The sequence below is a fragment of the Nansenia antarctica genome (genome assembly GCF_963989245.1).
Source record: "Nansenia antarctica genome assembly, chromosome: 2".
Taxonomy (NCBI): domain Eukaryota; kingdom Metazoa; phylum Chordata; class Actinopteri; order Argentiniformes; family Microstomatidae; genus Nansenia; species Nansenia antarctica.
The window spans coordinates 18,620,019-18,640,018 of record NC_137675.1 but is presented as its reverse complement, the minus strand read 5'-3'; the positions used below and the strand labels follow the sequence as shown (position 1 = coordinate 18,640,018).

The window sequence follows — 20,000 nt, the reverse complement described above, 5'->3', positions numbered from 1 at the left end:
TTACTAGGATGCCTTCGCCAAGGGCGAGGCCTTCCTGGGCCACAGGGACCACGGCTACAGCGCCAGCCCCGGCCTGCCCGCCGGCACACACTGCAACGGGTCCTGGCAGCACGGCATCACTATAGTAACGCCGGAGCGCAGCTTCCTGTTCACCTGCGAGACGGAGAGCGAGCAGCAGGATTGGCTGAAACACTTCAATCAGGTCATCGCGATCGTGATGTCACCTCAGGAGTATTCCAGTAAGAGAAACCTAGTTATTACTGTTCATAAACTGTTCATTAACAACTGTTATAAGCGCTATGAAATAGTTTGTTGTCATCAGCTGTCCAGATGTCATCATAAGAGTATGCCAATAAGAGATAGACTTGCTAGCTGAGTTTATCACGTTTAATACAGTATTTGGTTGTTTGGTTGGTTGGTATTTATGTGTTTGTTTCGTTATTACTGTTAACTAATTGCTTAGAAACAGCTAGTATGCCTTCCTTCAAGAGCTGAGTCAGACATGAAACTGTGAGCATTGTTCACCGTGAGCATGTTTGTGTTGACAGTGGAGGCGCTCTTCAAACACAAGCACTGATGGGCTGCTGAACCCGCCTGTCTCCTGGAACCCTCCTCTCTGTGTAATGGACGCCACAGGCTGAGTCTCTACAATCTGTCCTCAATTCCTCACATTTTCTCTCCTTGGTCGCCTCCTTTTTCAAAACGCACTCTGGAGCACGCCGCCCGCTACGTACACGAGCGTCACGCGCGCATCACTACGTACACGCACCAAAACAGCCTAATGATCATCATAATAATCATAAATGGACTGACTTATATAGCGCCTTATTCCAAAGCGCTTTACAATGGCCTTTCATTCATCCATTCACACACACATATTCACACACCAATGGCAGCAAGCTACCATGCAAGGATGACTTGTTTAAATCTAATGATGAAGCACAACTACAATAGGCTCCATTAAAACATTATTAGACCACCATAAGACTCCTCCTAAGACCTCTACTGCCCCCCCCTGTACTGTGTCTCCTAAGACCTCTACTGCCCCCCCCCTGTACTGTGTCTCCTAAGACCTCTACTGCCCCCCCCCTGTACTGTGTCTCCTAAGACCTCTACTGCCCCCCCCCTGTACTGTGTCTCCTAAGACCTCTACTGCCCCCCCCCTGTACTGTGTCTCCTAAGACCTCTACTGCCCCCCCCCTGTACTGTGTCTCCTAAGACCTCTACTGCCCCCCCCCCTGTACTGTGTCTCCTAAGACCTCTACTGCCCCCCCCCTGTACTGTGTCTCCTAAGACCTCTACTGCCCCCCCCCTGTACTGTGTCTCCTAAGACCTCTACTGCCCCCCCCCTGTACTGTGTCTCCTAAGACCTCTACTGCCCCCCCTGTACTGTGTCTCCTAAGACCTCTACTGCCCCCCCTGTACTGTGTCTCCTAAGACCTCTACTGCCCCCCCCCTGTACTGTGTCTCCTAAGACCTCTACTGCCCCCTCTACGGAGCTAGCGCTATCCATTTAGCACCCCACCACGTGAGGAATCAAGGGAAGACTTTTGGGATTCGGCCCAACGTCATTAGCTCTCAATCCTGGAGGTCTCCAAAAGGCCTGGGTTTGGTTTCGGTGTCGTTGTCGTTGTTCCACTCAAGGACTCATAGCTGTTGAAACACTAACTGTCATTTTGTCACTCCAATTACACTACACTAAGCGATGATCCTATTATCTATGTAAGTATGTGTGTTCTCCTATGTAACATGTTAATTTCTTTTTTTAATATGCAGTTTTTATGCAACGGTTTTAACAATGTATTAAAAATGCTCTTTCTGATCCCGATCCTGACATACCCGGGAATTTGTAGATCTAAAAACAAAAATGTTTAAAAAAGAAAGAACAAAAGAACAAAAAAAAGAACTCCCCTTTCCTCTCAGGTGGCGGTTTCATGATTATGAGTAATGTTGCTCCAATACTGCCATCTTGTGGTAGTTAACAGAATTTGTCCGGTCTGACAATTTTCACCCTCTAAATTGAAATAAATAATTAAAACATATTATTACGCCTGGAGTTATCAAATCGTATTGATATGTATTACAACTGAACATTTATTGTACATTCCATGCTATGTTTTTTGTTGTTGTTATCAAGACATTTTTACAAATGATATGGTTGTATCGTTTCTAATAAAAGTATGACTGTAAATGTGCTATCCATCCTATTCCTAATATGGCCAGCGTTTTAAATTGACCTCCACTGAGTTCATGTGTGAGATTGATATCAATGTGCTAATGTACTATATAAGTGTGAGTAAGTGAGGGTATCCAATGTGTGTGTGTGTGTGTGTGTGTGTGTGTGTGTGTGTGTCTACGCGTGTGTACGTGCATACACACACATTTTGGGTGCCAGCGGGCCAGGGGTGTTTAAAACTGCACCCTGGTGTTCAAAGCCAGCAGGCCCAGGGCCAGGGTGAATACCTCGTAAATCTATAGTCATGCTGCATCTCACCTACTTGAGAGAGAGAGAGAGAGAGAGAGAGAGAGAGAGAGAGGGGGGGGGGGGGGCAGGGGCAGGGAGAAAGAGAGAGAGAAGAGAGAAAGAGAGGAGAGGAGAGGAGTGCTGTTAAAGGACCCCAAAGGAAACAGACACAACAGTACGCCCTCAAGAGGAACACAACGGACGTCTGTTCAGGGTCAAGACAGAGGAGCATCTCATCCACCACTGGGGAGACCACAAGACAAATGCCCACCTTTCAATACAGCTTGAGCTTTCTTGTCTACCTGCTTCACACTCACTTGAAACCTCAACAGACGGTCACCGGCGCAGTTAGACCCGCTCTAGCTCAACGGCCTGATCGACCTGTCGGCCTCCGAACTCCTGGAGGAGAACTGGATCATGGGAGCACGGAGGGGCTCGTGCGTGGAAATAAAAGCGGCGCGTGATAAGAGACGCTCTCGCTGGACGTGTCAGCCATGTTGGTTGGCGCCTTAAGGCAGCCTTGTGTGGTTATTGGGCCCAGATCTGGGGGGGCGGCGAGAGCAGAGTTGTTGTTCTGCTTCAAGCATCGCTACCCTCGCCATCACGTCTCCTAGGGGATTTACTTTTAAGGATTCGGAAAGCTCAAAGGATTTGTGTTGTTTCTGATACAGTCTATCTGTGCTAAGCCTGTGGAGAGGGGGTAATTTCTGGCCTTGCATTAAGCCTCTGTCTCTGCCACATGGAATACATACGGATTTGAAACCTCATTCCAAAACTGTTTGGAATCCTGACCAATAACGATGATGATCTTCATTGATATAGCACTATTCGTACTGTGTTCATACACTCTTCATGCTGGATACTATTTTACTACTAATTCCAATTTGAACTGAGCCAAGTATTTGTAGGACACTGTCCTTTGTTTGTATCCTCTGTTCCAGCCCTAGCATGAACCACACTCCCAATGTCACCCTTCCACAATCAGGCCAAGGCTCTGGAGGAGGAGGGGGAGGGGGCGGCCTGTGGGTGACGTCTCTCCTCGGCGCCACCCTGCTTGTGATGTGTGCCCTGGGCTTGGCGGGCAACCTGTACACCCTGGCCATCATGCGCTCGGCCGCTCTGCGCCGCATGGGCTCCATGTACGTCTACATCCTCAACCTGGCGCTCGCCGACATCCTCTACCTCTCCACCATCCCCTTCGTCGTCTGCACCTACTTCGCCCACGACTGGCTGTTCGGCGAGGCCGGCTGCCGCGTCCTCCTCAGCCTGGACCTCCTGACCATGCACGCCAGCGTCTTCGTGCTGGTCGCCATGAGCCTGGAGCGGTACCGCGCCGTGGCCATGCCGTTCAGGGCCCGCCGCTCCTCGGCCAGAGGACGGAGGCTGGCGGCGGGCGCGATCTGGGCCGCGGCGTTCGTCCTCACGCTGCCCATGATGGTGATGATCCGCCTGAGGGAGGGGAAGCCCAACGCCGCCGGCCTGGTGAAGCGCATCTGCTTCCCCACCTGGACGCCGGACGCCTTCAAGGCCTACCTGACGGTGCTCTTCCTCACCAGCGTCCTGGTGCCGGGGCTGGTGATCGTGGGGCTGTACGCCGGGCTAGCGCGACGCTACTGGACCGCCCAGGCTAGCCTCGGGGGCAGCAGTCGCTCGGCCCGGAGGAAAGGCCTCAGGCAGAAGGTGGTGTCCATGATCTTCAGCATCGTGGTGGCCTACTGGGCCTGTTTCCTGCCTTTCTGGGGGTGGCAGCTAGCGAAAATGTTCTCTCCGGAGTCCCTCAGGGGTCTGTCTCAAGCCACGCACAATTACGTGAACTTCTTCGTCACGTGTCTAACGTACGGGAACAGTTGTATAAACCCGCTGCTCTACACTCTCCTGACCCGGAACTACAAGGACTACCTGGCCCAGAAGAGTCAGTCGACGGCGACGGGGTCGAGTCGAGGTGACCCGGGTTCAATAGGAGCCATGCCCATGCAGGAACTATAGAGGGGAAGCACTATTCTTCATCTGATGGCATACACAAGGGAACATTAATGTAAGGGACATCATTGTTGACTCTGTATCAGAGACAGGGAGCTTGTTTTGTTTTTTTCGGTTTTTGGCTCAGAAAGTGCTTCACATGGGTGAAGCAGCAATGCCTGGCAAACAATGGCACAAGTGCAATTCCGACTAGAGTGAGCCAAAGTTCACCTGTTTGTCTTGTCCTTAACTCACCGGTTTCTATCTTGACAGCTTGACAGGCGGTATTTGGCCTGGAATTTCACTTACTGTACATTCACTGTTTCATCTAACCAGCCTGTCTGCATTTTTATCTCTGTGATATTGTTTATAAAAAATATTATTGCTAAAATGCGTCTAGATCTTATCAGTGGCTGATTCTCCTTGTATGACGTTGCAATGGGAAATATTGAATTCGATTTTGGGTTAAATCTGCGCAACATTGCCATCTATTGGTTGCTGTCAAGTGAGTGGTGATACAGTTTGTAATGAAGACGCAGAAGTAAGGAAGTCACTGAGATCTATCAGAAAGTGTAAGCACTTGTGTTCCTCATTGGCGGCTGCATGCTAATTTCCTGTGACTACGCATGTCTGTGATGAACCCCTCTGACCACCCCACCTCCCCACACACGCCCCCTCTACCTGGCCCCCTTCCCCTTTTACAGGGAATGTGGTCCAAGCCTGCAACATTCCACAGCCACGGGCCACGATTCTTTTCGTGTTGTCCTGCAAATTGTCCCACAGGAATGTGGCCCCTCCCTGTTCAGTCATTCACCGTACCAAGCCCAACACACGTACGTATTGGACCTGGACTCGCAGAACCACAGAGAACAGACTCTAAGAATAGTACTTACTGATCAATTTGACAAGGAACATGAATTTTGACCTAAAATGATAAGAGAACGACAGCTGAGTTCCTAGTCAGTAAACCAGTTACAGTCAGCCGGTCGAATCAGAACCAAAGCTCTGAGTAATTGAAGATCAAATCGAAACGTACTAAACCGCTGTGATCTAATCAAAACCAAACAGGCCTCCTGACTGTTCTGCTGCTATAGCTCTGATAAATGACCTGACCTGCCATCTAAAGATCTACTGCACTGTAATAATAATAATATCTTAGATTTATATAGCGCTTTTCTCAGACCCAAGGACGCATCTGTAGACTCCAGATGCAGTCGCAACTAGCGATGCTGTGGTAAGGACTTGGGCAAGCATAGGTTCACAGACAAACAGTGAATGGTGGCCTGGGGTGAAATGTGGAACCACTGACAGGCAGGTTTACACTGTTAGAGTTAGGTCATTCAATGACAGATTTGGGAAGAGCCACAGTGGACTCATGTAGAGAACATCCATATGCCAGTCTCATAAAAACAGTGATGCCTCACCTCTGATGATGCCATAATGACAGACCGTTATAGCAGAATGAGAGAGGGGGAAATGTGTGTGTGTGTGTGTGTGTGTGTGTGTGTGTGTGTGTGTGTGTGTGCATGCGTGCGTGTGTGTGTGTGTGTGTGTGTGAGAAAGAGAGAGAGAGAGAGAGAGATCAGCGAAAGATTATATGATAAACATATACAGTTACGATCATTAACAGTGACAATCATTAACAATCATTGTTTTATGGCTATTATACAAAAATGGCACATCAATGTTATGCTCCAAAGACCAAAACAACTATTGCTTTTACAGTGGTTTTATTAAAATACCTCTTTGGGAATGGCTTCCACAAGACTCAGGTATAAATGTGTTCTGACTAGCACTACAGTGGCACCCCCTAGGGACTCTTCCCCCTTACTACAAAATAAGAGCTCTGTGATGGTATAAAATAGTTTTGATCATTAGTCATTTATATAGTAATCTGTTGTGAAGGACAAGGGATCATATCATCTCTGCAAGTTGCATGGAACCCTCCTGAACCCGACCCAGACTAGGTAAACACCACACAATCAGGTCCCTTCCTCTTCCGAGTCAGGGGGGTCAGGTCAGTCTCTACTTGATCTTGAGGCTGATCATCCTTGCCTCTCCGGTCACTGAGATGTGCTTGTACTTGTCACTGCCAAGGCGATTGGGAAAGTCCATCATGGTGCCGTCGGGGAGCTTGATGTAGAACTGGTCCGTGGTGAAGTTGATGACCACCTGGATGGAGGGGGAGAGAGAGAGAGAGAGAGAGAGAGAGAGAGAGAGAGAGGATCTTTATAGCCCCATTCAACAGCCATGGATGTGTCTTCAAACAGTATGTAGGACAACGTATGAAGCTTGTGTGAGGCTGAGATTCTCTACTTCTCTGTTATCGATCTGAATGGTAGTCTGTGGTGAGACATTGTGTGTGAGAAAAAATCTGTTATGCATGTTATTCCCCATTATTATGGTAGGTGAGCTCATGATCGGCAGTTTAAACGTTTGATCTGAGGGCCAGCAGACTGAACAGCTACATAGGGCAAATAGCCACTGGTCACGGTATTCTCAACTTTTAAGGAGAGCGAGAGACGCTACAATAACAACAACTTGCTTCCTCTAAATATGTACTATGGTTAAAAAGCGAGTGAAGCATAAGAAAGGTGAAATATTCTTGAGGGTGACTTTGTATTCGAATATATTCAGATATTCTTACTACAACGGTGTAAGTATACATAAATGTGAAGTTATCTCGTATGTCCGTTTCTATTCAATTCAATCCAGTGACTATACACACTGCATGAGGTGCGTTTCTCGCCGCTCACCTTGTTCTCCTCATCGGTCTGGAAGGGGACCTGGTCCTCGCGATGCTCGCTTCCCCATCCCCCATCGCACTTTGAGTTGCACACGATCTGACCCTCGTCAAAACGAGGGTTGAAGTGCAGGGCAATGTTATCCTCATCATGTCCGATGTTGATGGCGAATCTGGGGATGACAGAAGGAGAGATAGGGGTCAATGGAAAGAGGAAGGGCGATAAAGATGTAGCTAACGTTATCATAAAATAAGTTCTCCTTTGTGGTGGAAATGAAACCAGGTCAACTGCGTACATGTGGAACATGACTAGGTGTTTTCCCCCTGATTCCTCTGTAGGCCATTGAAGTTCTATATCAAAGGGGCGCAAACACCAACCAATTCATCTGAAACCAACAGTTACTTGGCCCCTCCTTGTCTAAGCCAAGCTTGGAGGAGAACGCTGTTTTGGAGGACCCAGGGATGAGTACTAGTCTTGCAAGGTTACTGGTCTGTACATGTGGAACATGACTTCCTGTTCTGCATGGCAGTAGAAAGAGACTAAAGGATGACTTACCTTGAATCCTTCACCTTCACAGTCATCTTCATCTCCTTTCCCTCCTTGAAGGACATGTTCTCCACTTTACAGCTCTAGGAAAAGAAGACCACAAGGGACATTTAATCAGAATCATTATGAATGATTGGAGTAGATGGATGGATGGATGAATACTAATGTTTCTCTCCCTCACTACAAATCCCTGGAAGCACATAAGTTCTTCACCAGTGACTGGGTGGATCCCACAACACTTGGGTTGCTGCTAAGAGGACTGGAGAGGTTCAATCGGCTCATTGTGATTGTATGGCAGGGTAAGCTGAGCGCATAACATTGACAGTATTAATCACAATGCCACATATCACATCATTTCAGAAGAAAATAAATGCTGAAAAAGTAAGTCACTGTATTCTATTTCGAGGTTGAGGCAGACATGGTGAAGGACATTAAGGGGAGGCAGACACGGTGAAGGACATTTAGTTCTACACAGATAAAGCAAAAAGAAAGAGGGGAGTCAGAAAAAAGTGGAGGGCAGAACTGAAAGCAAAAGAAGAACTTCAACAACAGTTCCGTGAAATGTTGTCTGCTACTGGAGAACTGCCTGTTGGTGTCAGCAACCAGTGTCAGGTTCCCACGGTTCACCACTTTCATCCTCTCTGCGGATGGCCTGAAGCCACAGATCTCTTCTTTTACTGTCCTTCACTCTTTGGCGAAGTAAAAAAAATCGTTAAGTGGGAATTGTTTTTTGTTTGATGTGCAAAAGACGACAAAGCAACTTTTAGGCATGGTGACACTGGTTTTTCCAATATGGCACCGACCGGCACTTTTCCTCACTCGATTTCACCCAAAAGTGGGCATGATCGTTCTGATGGCAGGGAAGTGACGGGTGGTTTCTGCCTATTGTTTATTTAAATATTTTGTTTTAGAATCACCCGCTACAACTATTGACAGTTGTCAATGTCCAATAGGGCATGTGACTCATTAGAGGCAAATTTTATAGTCTGGTGGTAATGGGTTTTTAGTGTTAATCATCAACCACTGAAACGTTGTAACCAAGGTCATAAAACCACAGCATCAGGAACATTCTCATGTTGTGTGACCACCAAACGAAAGGACAGTAAAAGGACAGTAAAACCCTGAATAAACACCCATGCGGACTTCCTCACAGGATGTGTCAACTAGACTATTATCTACAAAGGAAGTTGTGGTGAACTTTAAGAAATCCCCAACACAATATGTAGAAATACTGAAATACTGTCGTCTATCACTCAGTACCTCTCTTCAAACAACATTGATCGAGTTTCATCAATGATCGGGTAAATTCCATTTGTGTGAATTCCAAATCTCCCTTTTATCAGCCAGTGTCTGTGTTAGTCAAACAAGGGATGGCCCTGTAGTGGACCCTACACCTGAGACACACCCTTGTACACTGTTCCAATAACCATATCCTGCTATATAGCCTATCTCAGATCAATATGTGGTTCATCATTGACCAACATGAATCATTCCAAAGAGTTTTAGGACTGCCATTACCGTATAACCCGTGACAAAAAAGAGATGACTGTCACAAAGATATCTTATGATTTGTTCATGTTCATAGCAACACACATTTTACATGACTTGATTTTGTTTAACAATTTAAATAGAAACTCTGTGGTTAGCCACCTAAACAGTAGCCTAGGTATTGATGTTTTATGACAAGGAATATAGCCTACAGTAGGCTAAAGTCCACCTCATACTAATTCACATGTTGTGACATGTCACATTTTCACATCAAAAGTGCACTTTTAAAAAGATGGGATTGACAAAACCTTTAAAACAAATAAATGTACAGTCAGTTGAAAAAAACTATGGTTTAGTTTAGAGATTATTGCAATAAAAACAAACATCTACAACAAATCTGACATCTCTAGTTGTGAGATTGAGATTATTGCAATAACAACAAACTTCTACAACAAATCTGACATCTCTAGTTGTGTGTATTGACATAACGGATTAAATACTAGCCTATATCAAGGTGACACTCATCTAATTCGTCGCACCTGGACCTCCCAGCTACCTCTTGTCTAGTTACTTTATACAGTATATTGCAACTTGATCAGACATGCAATACACGATTTGAAAGCGCGGGAGATTGAGGAAGTATTCTACTTCTGAGTGGATTGTGTTAAATCATACTTACCATCTTGCCTATCTTCTCTCTGGGATCTCTCAGCAGAAAACCCTCCAAACAATGAACTGCTTTATTATGTAGTGTCAAGTGGAACGCAAGGGGCAGAATTTACCTTTCCACCAACCAATTAGAAAATTAGATGCAGAAACTGTGACCAATCAGGATCAAGAGTTAGACCCGCCCCCTTACCCACTCTCTTTTCATTAACTGCTAAATGATTTATTTCAATCCCTAGCCGTTGGTCTGCCTTTAAATCTGAGGGTACTGAAGCAATATGGTCAATATGATACATATACATGCAAACATTCCACCAAGCCTATCAGAAGGTAAAGTGGAGCAATTACCATATTGCATCTATCCAGTTATCTTTGGGGGATTATGTGGGGACGCTGTACATAGATATATTAAGTATGTATTTTAATTATATCACGTTAAAGTGGTATTGCTTCAAATGAGATATTCCACCTGTCAATATCCACATGACAGTATTCAATATTCCATGACTGGAGCCTCGGAACTCCTTAGCCAATCCCACTTCGTTCTTCTATTATGGGGCGTGACCTATGCAAATACAACCATCTACAACCTTGCATGTACACGACACCTTCTGGTATGTTGACTTAGAATTCTTACATTTGAATAAGATTGCAAACAAAATCCAAATGACGAAGTAGAAAATACATGAACTGATGTTCAGTTAGCTGTAAAGCGGTATCCTGCAGGCATGCAATGCAACATAAAATAACAATAACATAGCTAGCCAATAACAGCTAGCTATGTTATGCTAGCAGAGTTAGCAGTAGTGGCTAGTGTGTGTTAGCTCGGCGAGGCTCGGCGAGGCTCTCCCACGTCCTGACAGACGGACAGGTTTACAGTGGCTAAGCGTTGCGACGTGGAGACATTAGCTACCAGCAAGGGTTTTATCCAGCCTGGTTGTGTTTATATTTGAATGACTTGTTTTTCCCTGAAGGTTTGTGGAAATGGCGTCGTTAGCGGCGACAGAGCCAGGACTAAGTCCGAGTGCAATACCCTCGACAGAATCTGTAGTACCCGCTTGCATGTTTGCACCTGAGCGGGGATATGGGGAGGACATGCCCGGCGCCGAGTGCTACGAGGACGGGGAGGACGCTAACGGCGAGTCCGAGGCTCATTTAGACTTCACTAGCAAGGTAGGCCCCAGCTCTCACTGTCACCACAGTTAAGTTGCACAGCACAAATATAACACACAGTCAACAGTAATCATGTTAATTTTTTGTTTGCAATTCTGGGATTTTGGCTAATTGTGTACATTATTATTTTACGCGTGGGACACGTTACATTTTGTGTTGGACCAAAACATTAAATGAATGACACGTATGTCGCCATACTGTGGCCAGTTGGCAGTCCACCACACTACACACACACATAAGGATTTGATCAGTTATGGTTATTTATGGAAATCATTTACGATTGTCACACTTGTTTGAATGTACAGTATCTTGGATTTAGCTGCTTTTTGTAATGAATCATTCATTAAGATAGAAACGTTAGAAATGATTTGCATTTGTTTTGATCAAGTCAGCAATTTGTTTGGAGTTGAGTGGTTAAGCCTGTCTCTAACCTGAGTAAATTAATTTCATCTTATTTCAAATCAGTGTTGTTGTTGTTGTTGGTAGTCAGCTCTTTCCTCCCCCCTCTCCCCTGATGATATTCAAAAACTGGTCACATCCAAGCGGGCAACCACCTGCCCCCTCAATCCTATCCTATTCCCTCCCCCCTTTCTCCAATCCATTTCCAAAGTCCTCCTTCCGTTCCTTAGCACCATAATCAATTCCTCTCTGTCCACACAGGATCTGCCCCAGCTGCCTTTAAGACAGCCAGAGTCAATCCTCTTCTCAAGAAACCAACTCTTGACCCGTCTTCTGTCCATAACTACAGACCAGTATCCCTTCTCTCCCTCTTACCTAAAACCCTTGAACGTGCTGTCTCTAACCAACTGTCTCACTAGCTCCTTCAGAACAACCTCATTGACCCTCACCAATTCAGCTTTAAAGCTGGGCACTCTACTGACTGCTGTCGTGGCTGTCACGGAGACCCTCCACTCTGCCAGAGGTTCCTTCCTGTCATCTGTTCTCATTCTTCTGGACCTGTCTGCTACATTCGACACAGTAAACCACCCGAACCTTCTCTCCACCCTTTCAGAACTGGTCATCTCTGGCTGTGCACTCTTCTGGTTTGCATCCCACCAGGCTGATCACTTACCAGGTGACGAAAGTGCCCCCCCCCCCCCCCACCACCTCAAGCTCAACCTTAACAAGACTGAGCTGCTCTTCCTCCCTGGGAAAGCCTGCCCTCTCCAAAACTTCTCCGACCTCCTCCCAGACAGCCAAGAATCGTGGGGTGTTCCTTGACAACCACTTATCCTGTGCGGCGAGCTTCACAGCAACACTACGCTCCTGTAGATTCTTCCTCTACAACATCAGAAGAATACGTCCGTTCCTCACGAGACAAGCTGCACAACTCTTGGTCCAGACACTTGTGATCTCCCACCTCAGGAACAGCCCCTCCCTACTTGCAAGCAGTGGTCAACCCCCAAACCCCTGCCCGATCACTCAGCTCTACTACCTTGGCTGGCCTCCTGGCGCCGCCAGCTCTACATGGATGCAGCCGTTGTCCTACTCTGTCACAGCAGTGTTTCCCCTACCACTGCTAACGGAACCCCCCGCCCCCCCAACGGAACCCCCCGCCCCCCCAACGGAACCCCCCGCCCCCCCAACGGAACCACCCGCCCCCCCAACGGAACCCCCCGCCCCCCCAACGGAACCCCCCGCCCCCCCAACGGAACCACCCGCCCCCCCAACGGAACCACCCGCCCCCCCAACGGAACCACCCGCCCCCCCAACGGAACCACCCGCCCCCCCAACGGAACCCCCCGCCCCCCCAACGGAACCCCCCGCCCCCCCAACGGAACCGCCCGCCCCCCCAACGGAACCACCCGCCCCCCCAAGAAAGAGGAATTATTACGGACATAAACTTCAAACATCTGACAAGCTAAAATATCCACATTTTTTAAACGCACCCAACCCGAATCTGGCAAGTGGCAAGCCCATAGGCTCGTTGGTAACATTAGTCCGCCAGTAGTCTCGCATAGTCAAACCTATCTCCACACTTCGCTTCGCACTGTGCCGCGCTGGAGAATAATACAACATTGTGCGCGCGACGCGAGAGAGTTTTTGCCGGGTGAGATAGAAAGTAAGCAAGTTGAAACGCTAGCAAATATAATTGCTGAGTGTTCTGACAGAGAAAGTTGGTTAAAATTGGTTGTTATTATTGTGATTAGAAAGTGTCTGACTGACACTTGACAATGACTAATTCCATTGTGTAAATAGTGTCAAAGAACTAGCAAGCTAGCTAGCTCCGAGGTGATTAAATGAGCTAGTCTGCTTGCACACATGCCAGCTAAAGAGCTAACTGGATGCACTTTATTATTTTACTTAAATTAGATATACAATCTTTCTTATTCTGCTAGAGTTGGGCTTCATGGTAATACCATAATGGCATATTTACAGTACATGGACAGTGGATTGAAGCATTTGAAATGTCCGTTTTTTATAGTTGGACATGGTTTTTTTTCCAGGTGAGAGAGTAATGTCAAAATGACATTATCTGACTGCATTGCCCACAGCAATCCAAAATTCAATTATAATTATGTTATAAATTGATATGGATCAATGTATACCTCTTATTAGATTATAAATACTCTGGTTGTTATGTTTGCCTTTTGGTTGACAGCAAAATAGGGAGAGAGGAGGATAGGGAGGGAGAGAAGGAGAGAGAGCAGGATGGTGTCGGCTCGGCACACCAGAGAGAGAGAGCGCAAGAACCAGGTGAGAAAGTGGACAGGTAGTCAAGACCACATAAGTAAGTAGATTTGAGAACCGATGGTTCTGGAGCCTAATGGCCCATAGGGAAGGAGCCTATCTCCTGTTTCCGTAGCGTGAGGCGGCTTAATGTACAAGTTAGTACACCCCCTGGACATGACGCTGGTATGTCGCAGGGTCTTACCCCCTGGGGGGGGGGGTCCATGCCACGGTCCATGCCACCCCCCCAAGGCAGCAAACCTAGGGGAAACACTGCACAGCTTTTACCTGTCCTGGCTCCCCGCTGGTGGAACGAGCTGCCCACTGCTGTCAGGACTGCAGAGTCACTACCTGTCTTCCGCCATCAATTGAAGACCTATCTCTTCAGGCTACATTTTAACTGTCCTTCCTAAAGACCTCTACTCCCCACTACCCCCCTGTATGGTTTCTCTACTGTAAATAAATTAATAATAAAAAACATCTAGCATAGCCAATGGCTCCTGGTCTTAGCATAGATTTATTTTTCTTATGATGACTGATGGATAGATGATTCACTTACTTAGAAAAATGTAAGTCGCTTTGGATAAAGGCATCTGCTAAATGCCAATAATGTAATGTAAATGCATGTCTTTGTTGTTACATTGCCCTGACCTTCATAGGACCACACAATGCAAATCTATTGTTCTAAATTACTTTCACTTCAGCAATTCTATTGTTATAAATTACTTAAGCAACTCCTATGGCAGTTTGTATTGCAGAAACATTTGTCGTTGTTGTATTTGAATGTTGTATTTGTTGTAAATTATTTATCTAACATGTTCCACATTATTTAGTTGATTTTGTTGAGTAATGTTATTTCTGGTCTTCTAACTGCTTTTTCTCTCTCTCTCTCCCCCTCCCCCCCTCTCTCTCTCCCCCTCCTAACAGCTGGCTCTGGTCAGTCCAACAGGAGAGCAGTACGACTCGTTACTACGGCATCTCAGGGAAAGGATGGATGAAGGTTGCGGGGAGACCATCTATGTGGTGGGATCGGGCTCAGGTAGGAACATATACCAACTCAATACCACAACCCCACCTCTGCCTGTATATTCATATAACACAAAGCCATGTGCACAAAGCCATGTCCTCAAATGGAATAAGAGCCTTATGTGGATAGAGAAGGCACACTTTTTCAACAATGGGTCAGAATAAAGGCTGTCAACTGTCCCCTAGTGTGTCAACACACCTACATGTCCATACATGCCCTGAACTTTCCCCCAAGGGCTTTGTTGCCGTCTACAGCTATTTTCTGCCGACCACAGCAACATGTCTGACCTTGTGACCTCTTGAGGTAAAAGGGCATGTTTGAAAGGGGCTTCTGTTTGGCCCTAGCTCTGCTGTAGCGGCGCTACGTTATCAGACACCCTCTCCGTGGCCCTGTCTGTGACAGGTGCTCATGTGATTTGGTGTGTTGGTGGTGTGTTAGGTTTCGCTTTTCTACGGGGGGCGACACTAAAGCAAGTCGGGGAAGCTGAAACTGAAATGACCACCGCGGACTTGTCCCTATACTCTTTGAACCATGTCTTGAAAAATCCAGCTTCATTCGTTGAACTAAGATTATTTGATTTCTTTCTTATTTTATTTGAGTGGATGAAAGGTAACTGGCAATCTTGAATTATGACTGAGAAATAGTCAGTTTGCCATTCAACAAGCCTCCATAGTCTTCTAGCTTTATTCTGTGTCATATGGTCCTGTCTTATGTATCCACCCAAGTTAACTAAACATTAAACTGTCTTGTAAATGTTGAGTTATGCTACGAGAAGGGTTAAATGAAGGGCTTTCTAAATCAAAGCCACAGACATGGGCGTACCTCATTCACTGTGGTCACAGTACGTGGCTTCCTTTTGCTCCCCTCGCCCATCTATTCCCTCTCTCGGTCTATCTCTCTTCCCCCCCCCTCTCTCTCTTCCCCCCCCCCTCCCCCTCTTTCTTTCTACGCCTCCTCCTCCTCCTCCCTATATCTCTTCCCATCCACACCTCTCTCCTTGTCCCTCTGTCTTCCCCTCCCACCCCCTCCCCCTCTCCTTACTCTGTGTGTGGACGCTGACCTCTCTACCGCCCCCCTCCCCCTCCCTCTCTGACCAATGGAACGGCTGGGGGGCACAATGGGGGGGGGGCGGGGGGGCACAATGGAAACAAACCACGGACTTCATGTGTCATATCCCTGATGATCTTATTCACGGACCAGCACATGTCGGTCTTTGTCATAATGTGTTGCATGCTATTAAAACGGTCAAATAAACCAAACTGAACTAAAAAAAAGATCCTTGGACGTCCCAACCCAGACGGCGGGGACAACGGTCTGGACGAGAAGGACATGGAGGCGTCGGTGGCCACGGTCCAGTCCCTGTGTGAGCAGATAGTGGCCGACCTCATCCTGCTGAGGGAGCGCAACGACGCGGGGGGGCGGGTACGGGACTACCTCATACGCCGCAGCGTGGGCGAGGAGGACTTCCTGGAAGTCAGGTGAGGAGGGAGGGAGGGAGGGAGGGAGGGAGGGGGGGAGAGAGAGAGAGATACATAGGTACAGCTGTGTGAAACAATCAACTGTCCAAAGGTTGTTCGCTGAGTGTTTGTTTGTTTTTCACTTATCTAACATACCGCTAACGTCTATACTCTTTCCCTCTCCCCCCCCCCCTCCCCTCTCTTTCTCCCCCCCCCCTCCCCCTCTCTCTCCCAGGGTGGCGGTGGTGGGTAACGTGGACGCGGGGAAGAGCACCCTGCTGGGCGTGCTGACCCACGGGGAGCTGGACAACGGCCGCGGCTTCGCCCGCCAGAAGCTCTTCAGACACAAACACGAGATGGAGAGTGGCAGGACCAGCAGCGTGGGCAACGACATCCTGGGCTTCGACCAGGAGGGACATGTGAGGGCGAGGGGGGGAGAGTGGGAGCGAGGGAGGGAGGGAGGAAGAATAAGTTATTTGAGGTACTACTGAAGTGTATTGTTTTTTTTATTGTCCCTTTGCCAAAATTGTTCTTACTTTTTTGGGAGAAACAGTAGCGATTTTCACTTCAGTGTGAAACTGAAAATGTTTACTTATTTCTAAATTCAGTTCCTCATCAAAGAGCAAAGCGGGAAGCAGGGGAGGGGATATCCTTATTTTGTGTGTGTGTGTGTGTGTTTGTGTCCTCTCTCTGACCCATGTCAACCTCTCTCTCCCAGGTGGTAAACAAGCCCGATAGCCACGGGGGCAGTCTGGACTGGACTAAGATCTGTGAGAAGTCTTCTAAAGTCATCACCTTCATAGACCTGGCTGGCCACGAGAAGTACCTGAAGACCACCGTGTTCGGAATGACGGGACACCTACCAGACTTCTGCATGCTCATGGTGTGTGTGTGTGTGTGTGTGTGTGTGTGTGTGGGTGTTAGGGCTGCCACAAACGATTATTTTCATAGTCGACTAGTCACCGATTATTTTAACGATTAGTCGACTAATCGGATCATAAATTACAGCTTATCGCACAATTACTCAATCGCTCTTATTTAGCTATCATCTTCTAAATCAGCTTCTAAATTTAGCTTGAAGTTGTTAGTTGTTGTTGTAGGCATCTGCTAACTAAAAATAAAGACAATTAAAATGATTGTTCACTCAAAAATAGATATTTTAATGAACTTTGCAGATTTATTTCTGGCATCACTTGCATGTAATGTAATGTAAAGAGTAGTAGAGGGTGCAAACTGCTGAGTAAAATGAGGTAGGCTAGGCACTAGGCAACCAAAAGAATACAAAAACAAAAATAAATACTTATAATAAAAGTTTTGCTTTGCATTACTCATCTCATAGTAGAACGCGCCTTCTTAGCACTGTAACGTTAAGACAACATTTTTAGCTATTTGATAAGTATCGCTTTGATGACAACGTAAAATAATGTAAGAAGGCTTTTAACGTAACGATATCGTTAGCCAATAACAAGCTAACTAGCTTACCGAGACGAGCCATCGTCTGCCTCGTCATCTGCCACAACGTGCTTCCTTTTTAGATGCTCGCGCATCATAGACGTGCTGCCATGATAAGCGAGTTCAGCTTTGCAAATTTTACATTTTATATTCTTTTTTTCAACGTTGTGGTTGAAATGCTCCCACACTTTAGAGCAGGGGTGTTCACACTTTTTAGGCTTGTGAGCTACTTTTCAAATTACCAGCTCAACAAGATCTACCAACCAAATAAAACATATTGCCATTGCTGCGAACACAGAAATGTACTGTAATAATAACAAATTAAGGCCACGCTACACTGTTTCAAAATCAAAGAAGAGATTTATTAAACTATATAACAAATATTCACACTGGTAGTCCATTAACATTAACTTTAACTCAGGAGCTCTGAGTGGTTTACACCAGACTGGCCAGTGCCAAGCCAGGTGCCATCGACGTCTCCGGGCGGCGGAGTGTGTGTGTGTGTGTGTGTCTGTGTGTGTCTGTCTGTCTGTCTGTCTGTCTGTGTGTGTGTGTGTGTGTGTGTGTGTGTGTGTGTCTGTCTGTCTGTGTGTGCATGTGTGTGTGCTTGTGTCTGTCTGTCTGTCTGTGTGTGTGTGTGTGTGTGTGTGTGTGTGCTTGTCTGTGTGTGTGTGTGTGTGTGTGTGTGTGTGTGTGTGTGTGTGTGTGTGTGTGTTGTGAGGCGGCGCGGGGCTGAGTGATGCCCTCTCCTGTGTGGTCCAGACGGGAGGCGTCCCCGGCTACTTTTCCCAAAAAAAGATTAAAATGTTTTTTTTTTTTACTTTTTTCTTTTTTTTTTTTTCAATGCCGTGTGATCTACACCACACTACCGCGACCGGTCGATCGCGATCGACGTAATGAGCACCCCTGCTTTAGAGGTACGAGGACAGGAAGACATTTCTCTGTTTGTTTTTCCGGGGAAGTCACGTGTGCCCCGGATGACCGACACTGCGCATGTACATCAAAGACACTGGGAGACGCTAGCCAGTGGCAGCTTCAGGGAAGAAAAACGAATGCTTATCGAATGAAATGAATGGTCTTTATTGTCATTGATATAGTACAGGTACCAAACAACGAAATTTGGGAGGGGGGGCTCCCCTGGTGCTAGGCAAAAAAAAAAAAAAAAAAGCTTATTTCAGCTCCAAAAAAACATGCGACTACGGCGATTACCAAATATGTCGGCGACGATTTTGGTAGTCGACGTCGTCGTGACTAGTCGACTAATCGTGGCAGCCTTAGTGGGTGGGTGTGTGTGTGTGTGTGTGTGTGTGTGTGTGTGAGTGTGAGTGTGACTTTTTGTTTTTTTTAATCTTGAAGCTGTATTTGCTTATTTGCTCTTCTCTTCGTAACCGTTGCAGATTGTGTGCGGCCGATGTGTGTAGAATTGACATCAGTATGCCTGGTACATAACCACACACTCTCTTCCCTCTCCCCCCCCCCCCCCCTCCTCCAGGTGGGCAGTAACGCAGGTATCGTAGGGATGACTAAGGAGCACCTGGGCCTGGCCCTGGCCCTCAACGTGCCTGTGTTCGTGGTGGTCACCAAGATAGACATGTGTCCAGCCAACATCCTCCAAGGTGAGGGGCCGCCGAGCAATAAGGGAAACAACGTGCTCCACTCTAAATAAATAGATAAATAATATATCTAGGGCCGGTTTCACAGACAAGGCTTAAGCCTAGTCCTGGACTAAATCACACTTTCAATGTAAAATCTCCATTGAAGATGCTTTTTAGTCCAGGACTAGGCTTAAGCCTTGTCTGTGAAACCGGCCCATAGTTAGTTAGTTTATAGAGTTCTGTTTTGATTAAAGAGTCTTTGGGTGCTGTATCGCCCAAGGTCGATCCAAGGAGTAGATAATACAGCCAAGCATTATTAACTCTGCTGATTATGCATTAAATCCTCATCTATTTTGGGGTTTGAGAGTGCTGGCTGTATTATTTACTTACTTGAGGCTTACCAAGCCTCGTGGTCTAACTGGCTGGCATTCTCTCCCATCCAATAATGCAACAATGCATTATTCCATTCCAATATTATTCCCCTCCAAAGGAGTAAAGGAATATGCCACTCTAAAAGTTTTTTAATTGTTTTAAATGTTATTCGTTTTGTCCGTAGAATGTGTCTTTGTGTAATGCATGAGAGTTGTAAAAGTGCTGTTTTTTTTTTTTTAGAAGTGTGTTCTCTTCTGTGCGTGCGTGTGTGTGTGCGTGCCCAGAGTGAACCCAGAAAACAACAACAGTGCTGCCCTGCATTTCCGTCCAGATGCACTCTAGCGCTCTATTGCACTTTACACCCAGAACTGACGGACTGTGTTCTCG

At 46.6% G+C, this 20,000-nt stretch overlaps 4 protein-coding genes across 4 annotated transcripts in view; 3 read left to right on the top strand and 1 right to left on the bottom strand.

The window, feature by feature from the left end:
* The window catches only part of LOC308149664 (arf-GAP with dual PH domain-containing protein 1), a gene marked incomplete at both ends in the record, with an annotated part of 12,074 nt that extends 11,497 nt beyond the window's left edge, over positions 1 to 577 (top strand). Inside the window, 2 exons of the mRNA XM_080522555.1 lie at positions 8 to 239; positions 549 to 577. Of these exons, the coding sequence (XP_080378681.1) occupies positions 8 to 239; positions 549 to 577 (261 nt within the window). The remainder of the gene's footprint in view (positions 1 to 7; positions 240 to 548) is intronic.
* Positions 578 to 3,412: 2,835 nt separating this feature from the next.
* uts2r4 (urotensin-2 receptor 4) lies at positions 3,413 to 4,450 on the top strand (the record flags this gene model as incomplete). The annotated part of the gene is made up of 1 exon (XM_080522777.1): positions 3,413 to 4,450. One exon carries the CDS (start codon positions 3,413 to 3,415, stop codon positions 4,448 to 4,450), a length of 1,038 nt encoding a protein of 345 aa, XP_080378903.1.
* A 1,551-nt stretch (positions 4,451 to 6,001) lies between these two features.
* On the bottom strand, positions 6,002 to 9,948 carry lgals2b (lectin, galactoside-binding, soluble, 2b). The gene is made up of 4 exons (XM_080524894.1): positions 9,881 to 9,948; positions 7,723 to 7,796; positions 7,180 to 7,339; positions 6,002 to 6,595 (listed from the first exon to the last, which is right to left on the bottom strand). Exons 1-4 carry the CDS (start codon positions 9,881 to 9,883, stop codon positions 6,449 to 6,451), a joined length of 384 nt encoding a protein of 127 aa, XP_080381020.1. The 5' UTR covers positions 9,884 to 9,948; the 3' UTR covers positions 6,002 to 6,448.
* A 494-nt stretch (positions 9,949 to 10,442) lies between these two features.
* The window catches only part of gtpbp1l (GTP binding protein 1, like), a 16,537-nt gene continuing 6,979 nt past the window's right edge, over positions 10,443 to 20,000 (top strand). Inside the window, exons 1-7 of the mRNA XM_080524570.1 lie at positions 10,443 to 10,481; positions 10,842 to 11,040; positions 14,638 to 14,749; positions 16,035 to 16,215; positions 16,430 to 16,613; positions 16,913 to 17,077; positions 19,139 to 19,262. Coding sequence (XP_080380696.1) covers positions 10,852 to 11,040; positions 14,638 to 14,749; positions 16,035 to 16,215; positions 16,430 to 16,613; positions 16,913 to 17,077; positions 19,139 to 19,262 — 955 coding nt within the window. The 5' untranslated portion in view covers positions 10,443 to 10,481; positions 10,842 to 10,851. The remainder of the gene's footprint in view (positions 10,482 to 10,841; positions 11,041 to 14,637; positions 14,750 to 16,034; positions 16,216 to 16,429; positions 16,614 to 16,912; positions 17,078 to 19,138; positions 19,263 to 20,000) is intronic.

What these genes read in the sequence shown, in the direction of transcription:
- lgals2b (XM_080524894.1), bottom strand. An exon ending in GTGAAGGTGAAGGATTCAAG is followed by an intron (nt 7,340 to 7,722) that starts GTAAGTCATCCT and finishes TGTCATCCCCAG; the next exon opens with ATTCGCCATCAACATCGGAC. An exon ending in AGACCGATGAGGAGAACAAG is followed by an intron (nt 6,596 to 7,179) that starts GTGAGCGGCGAG and finishes CCCTCCATCCAG; the next exon opens with GTGGTCATCAACTTCACCAC.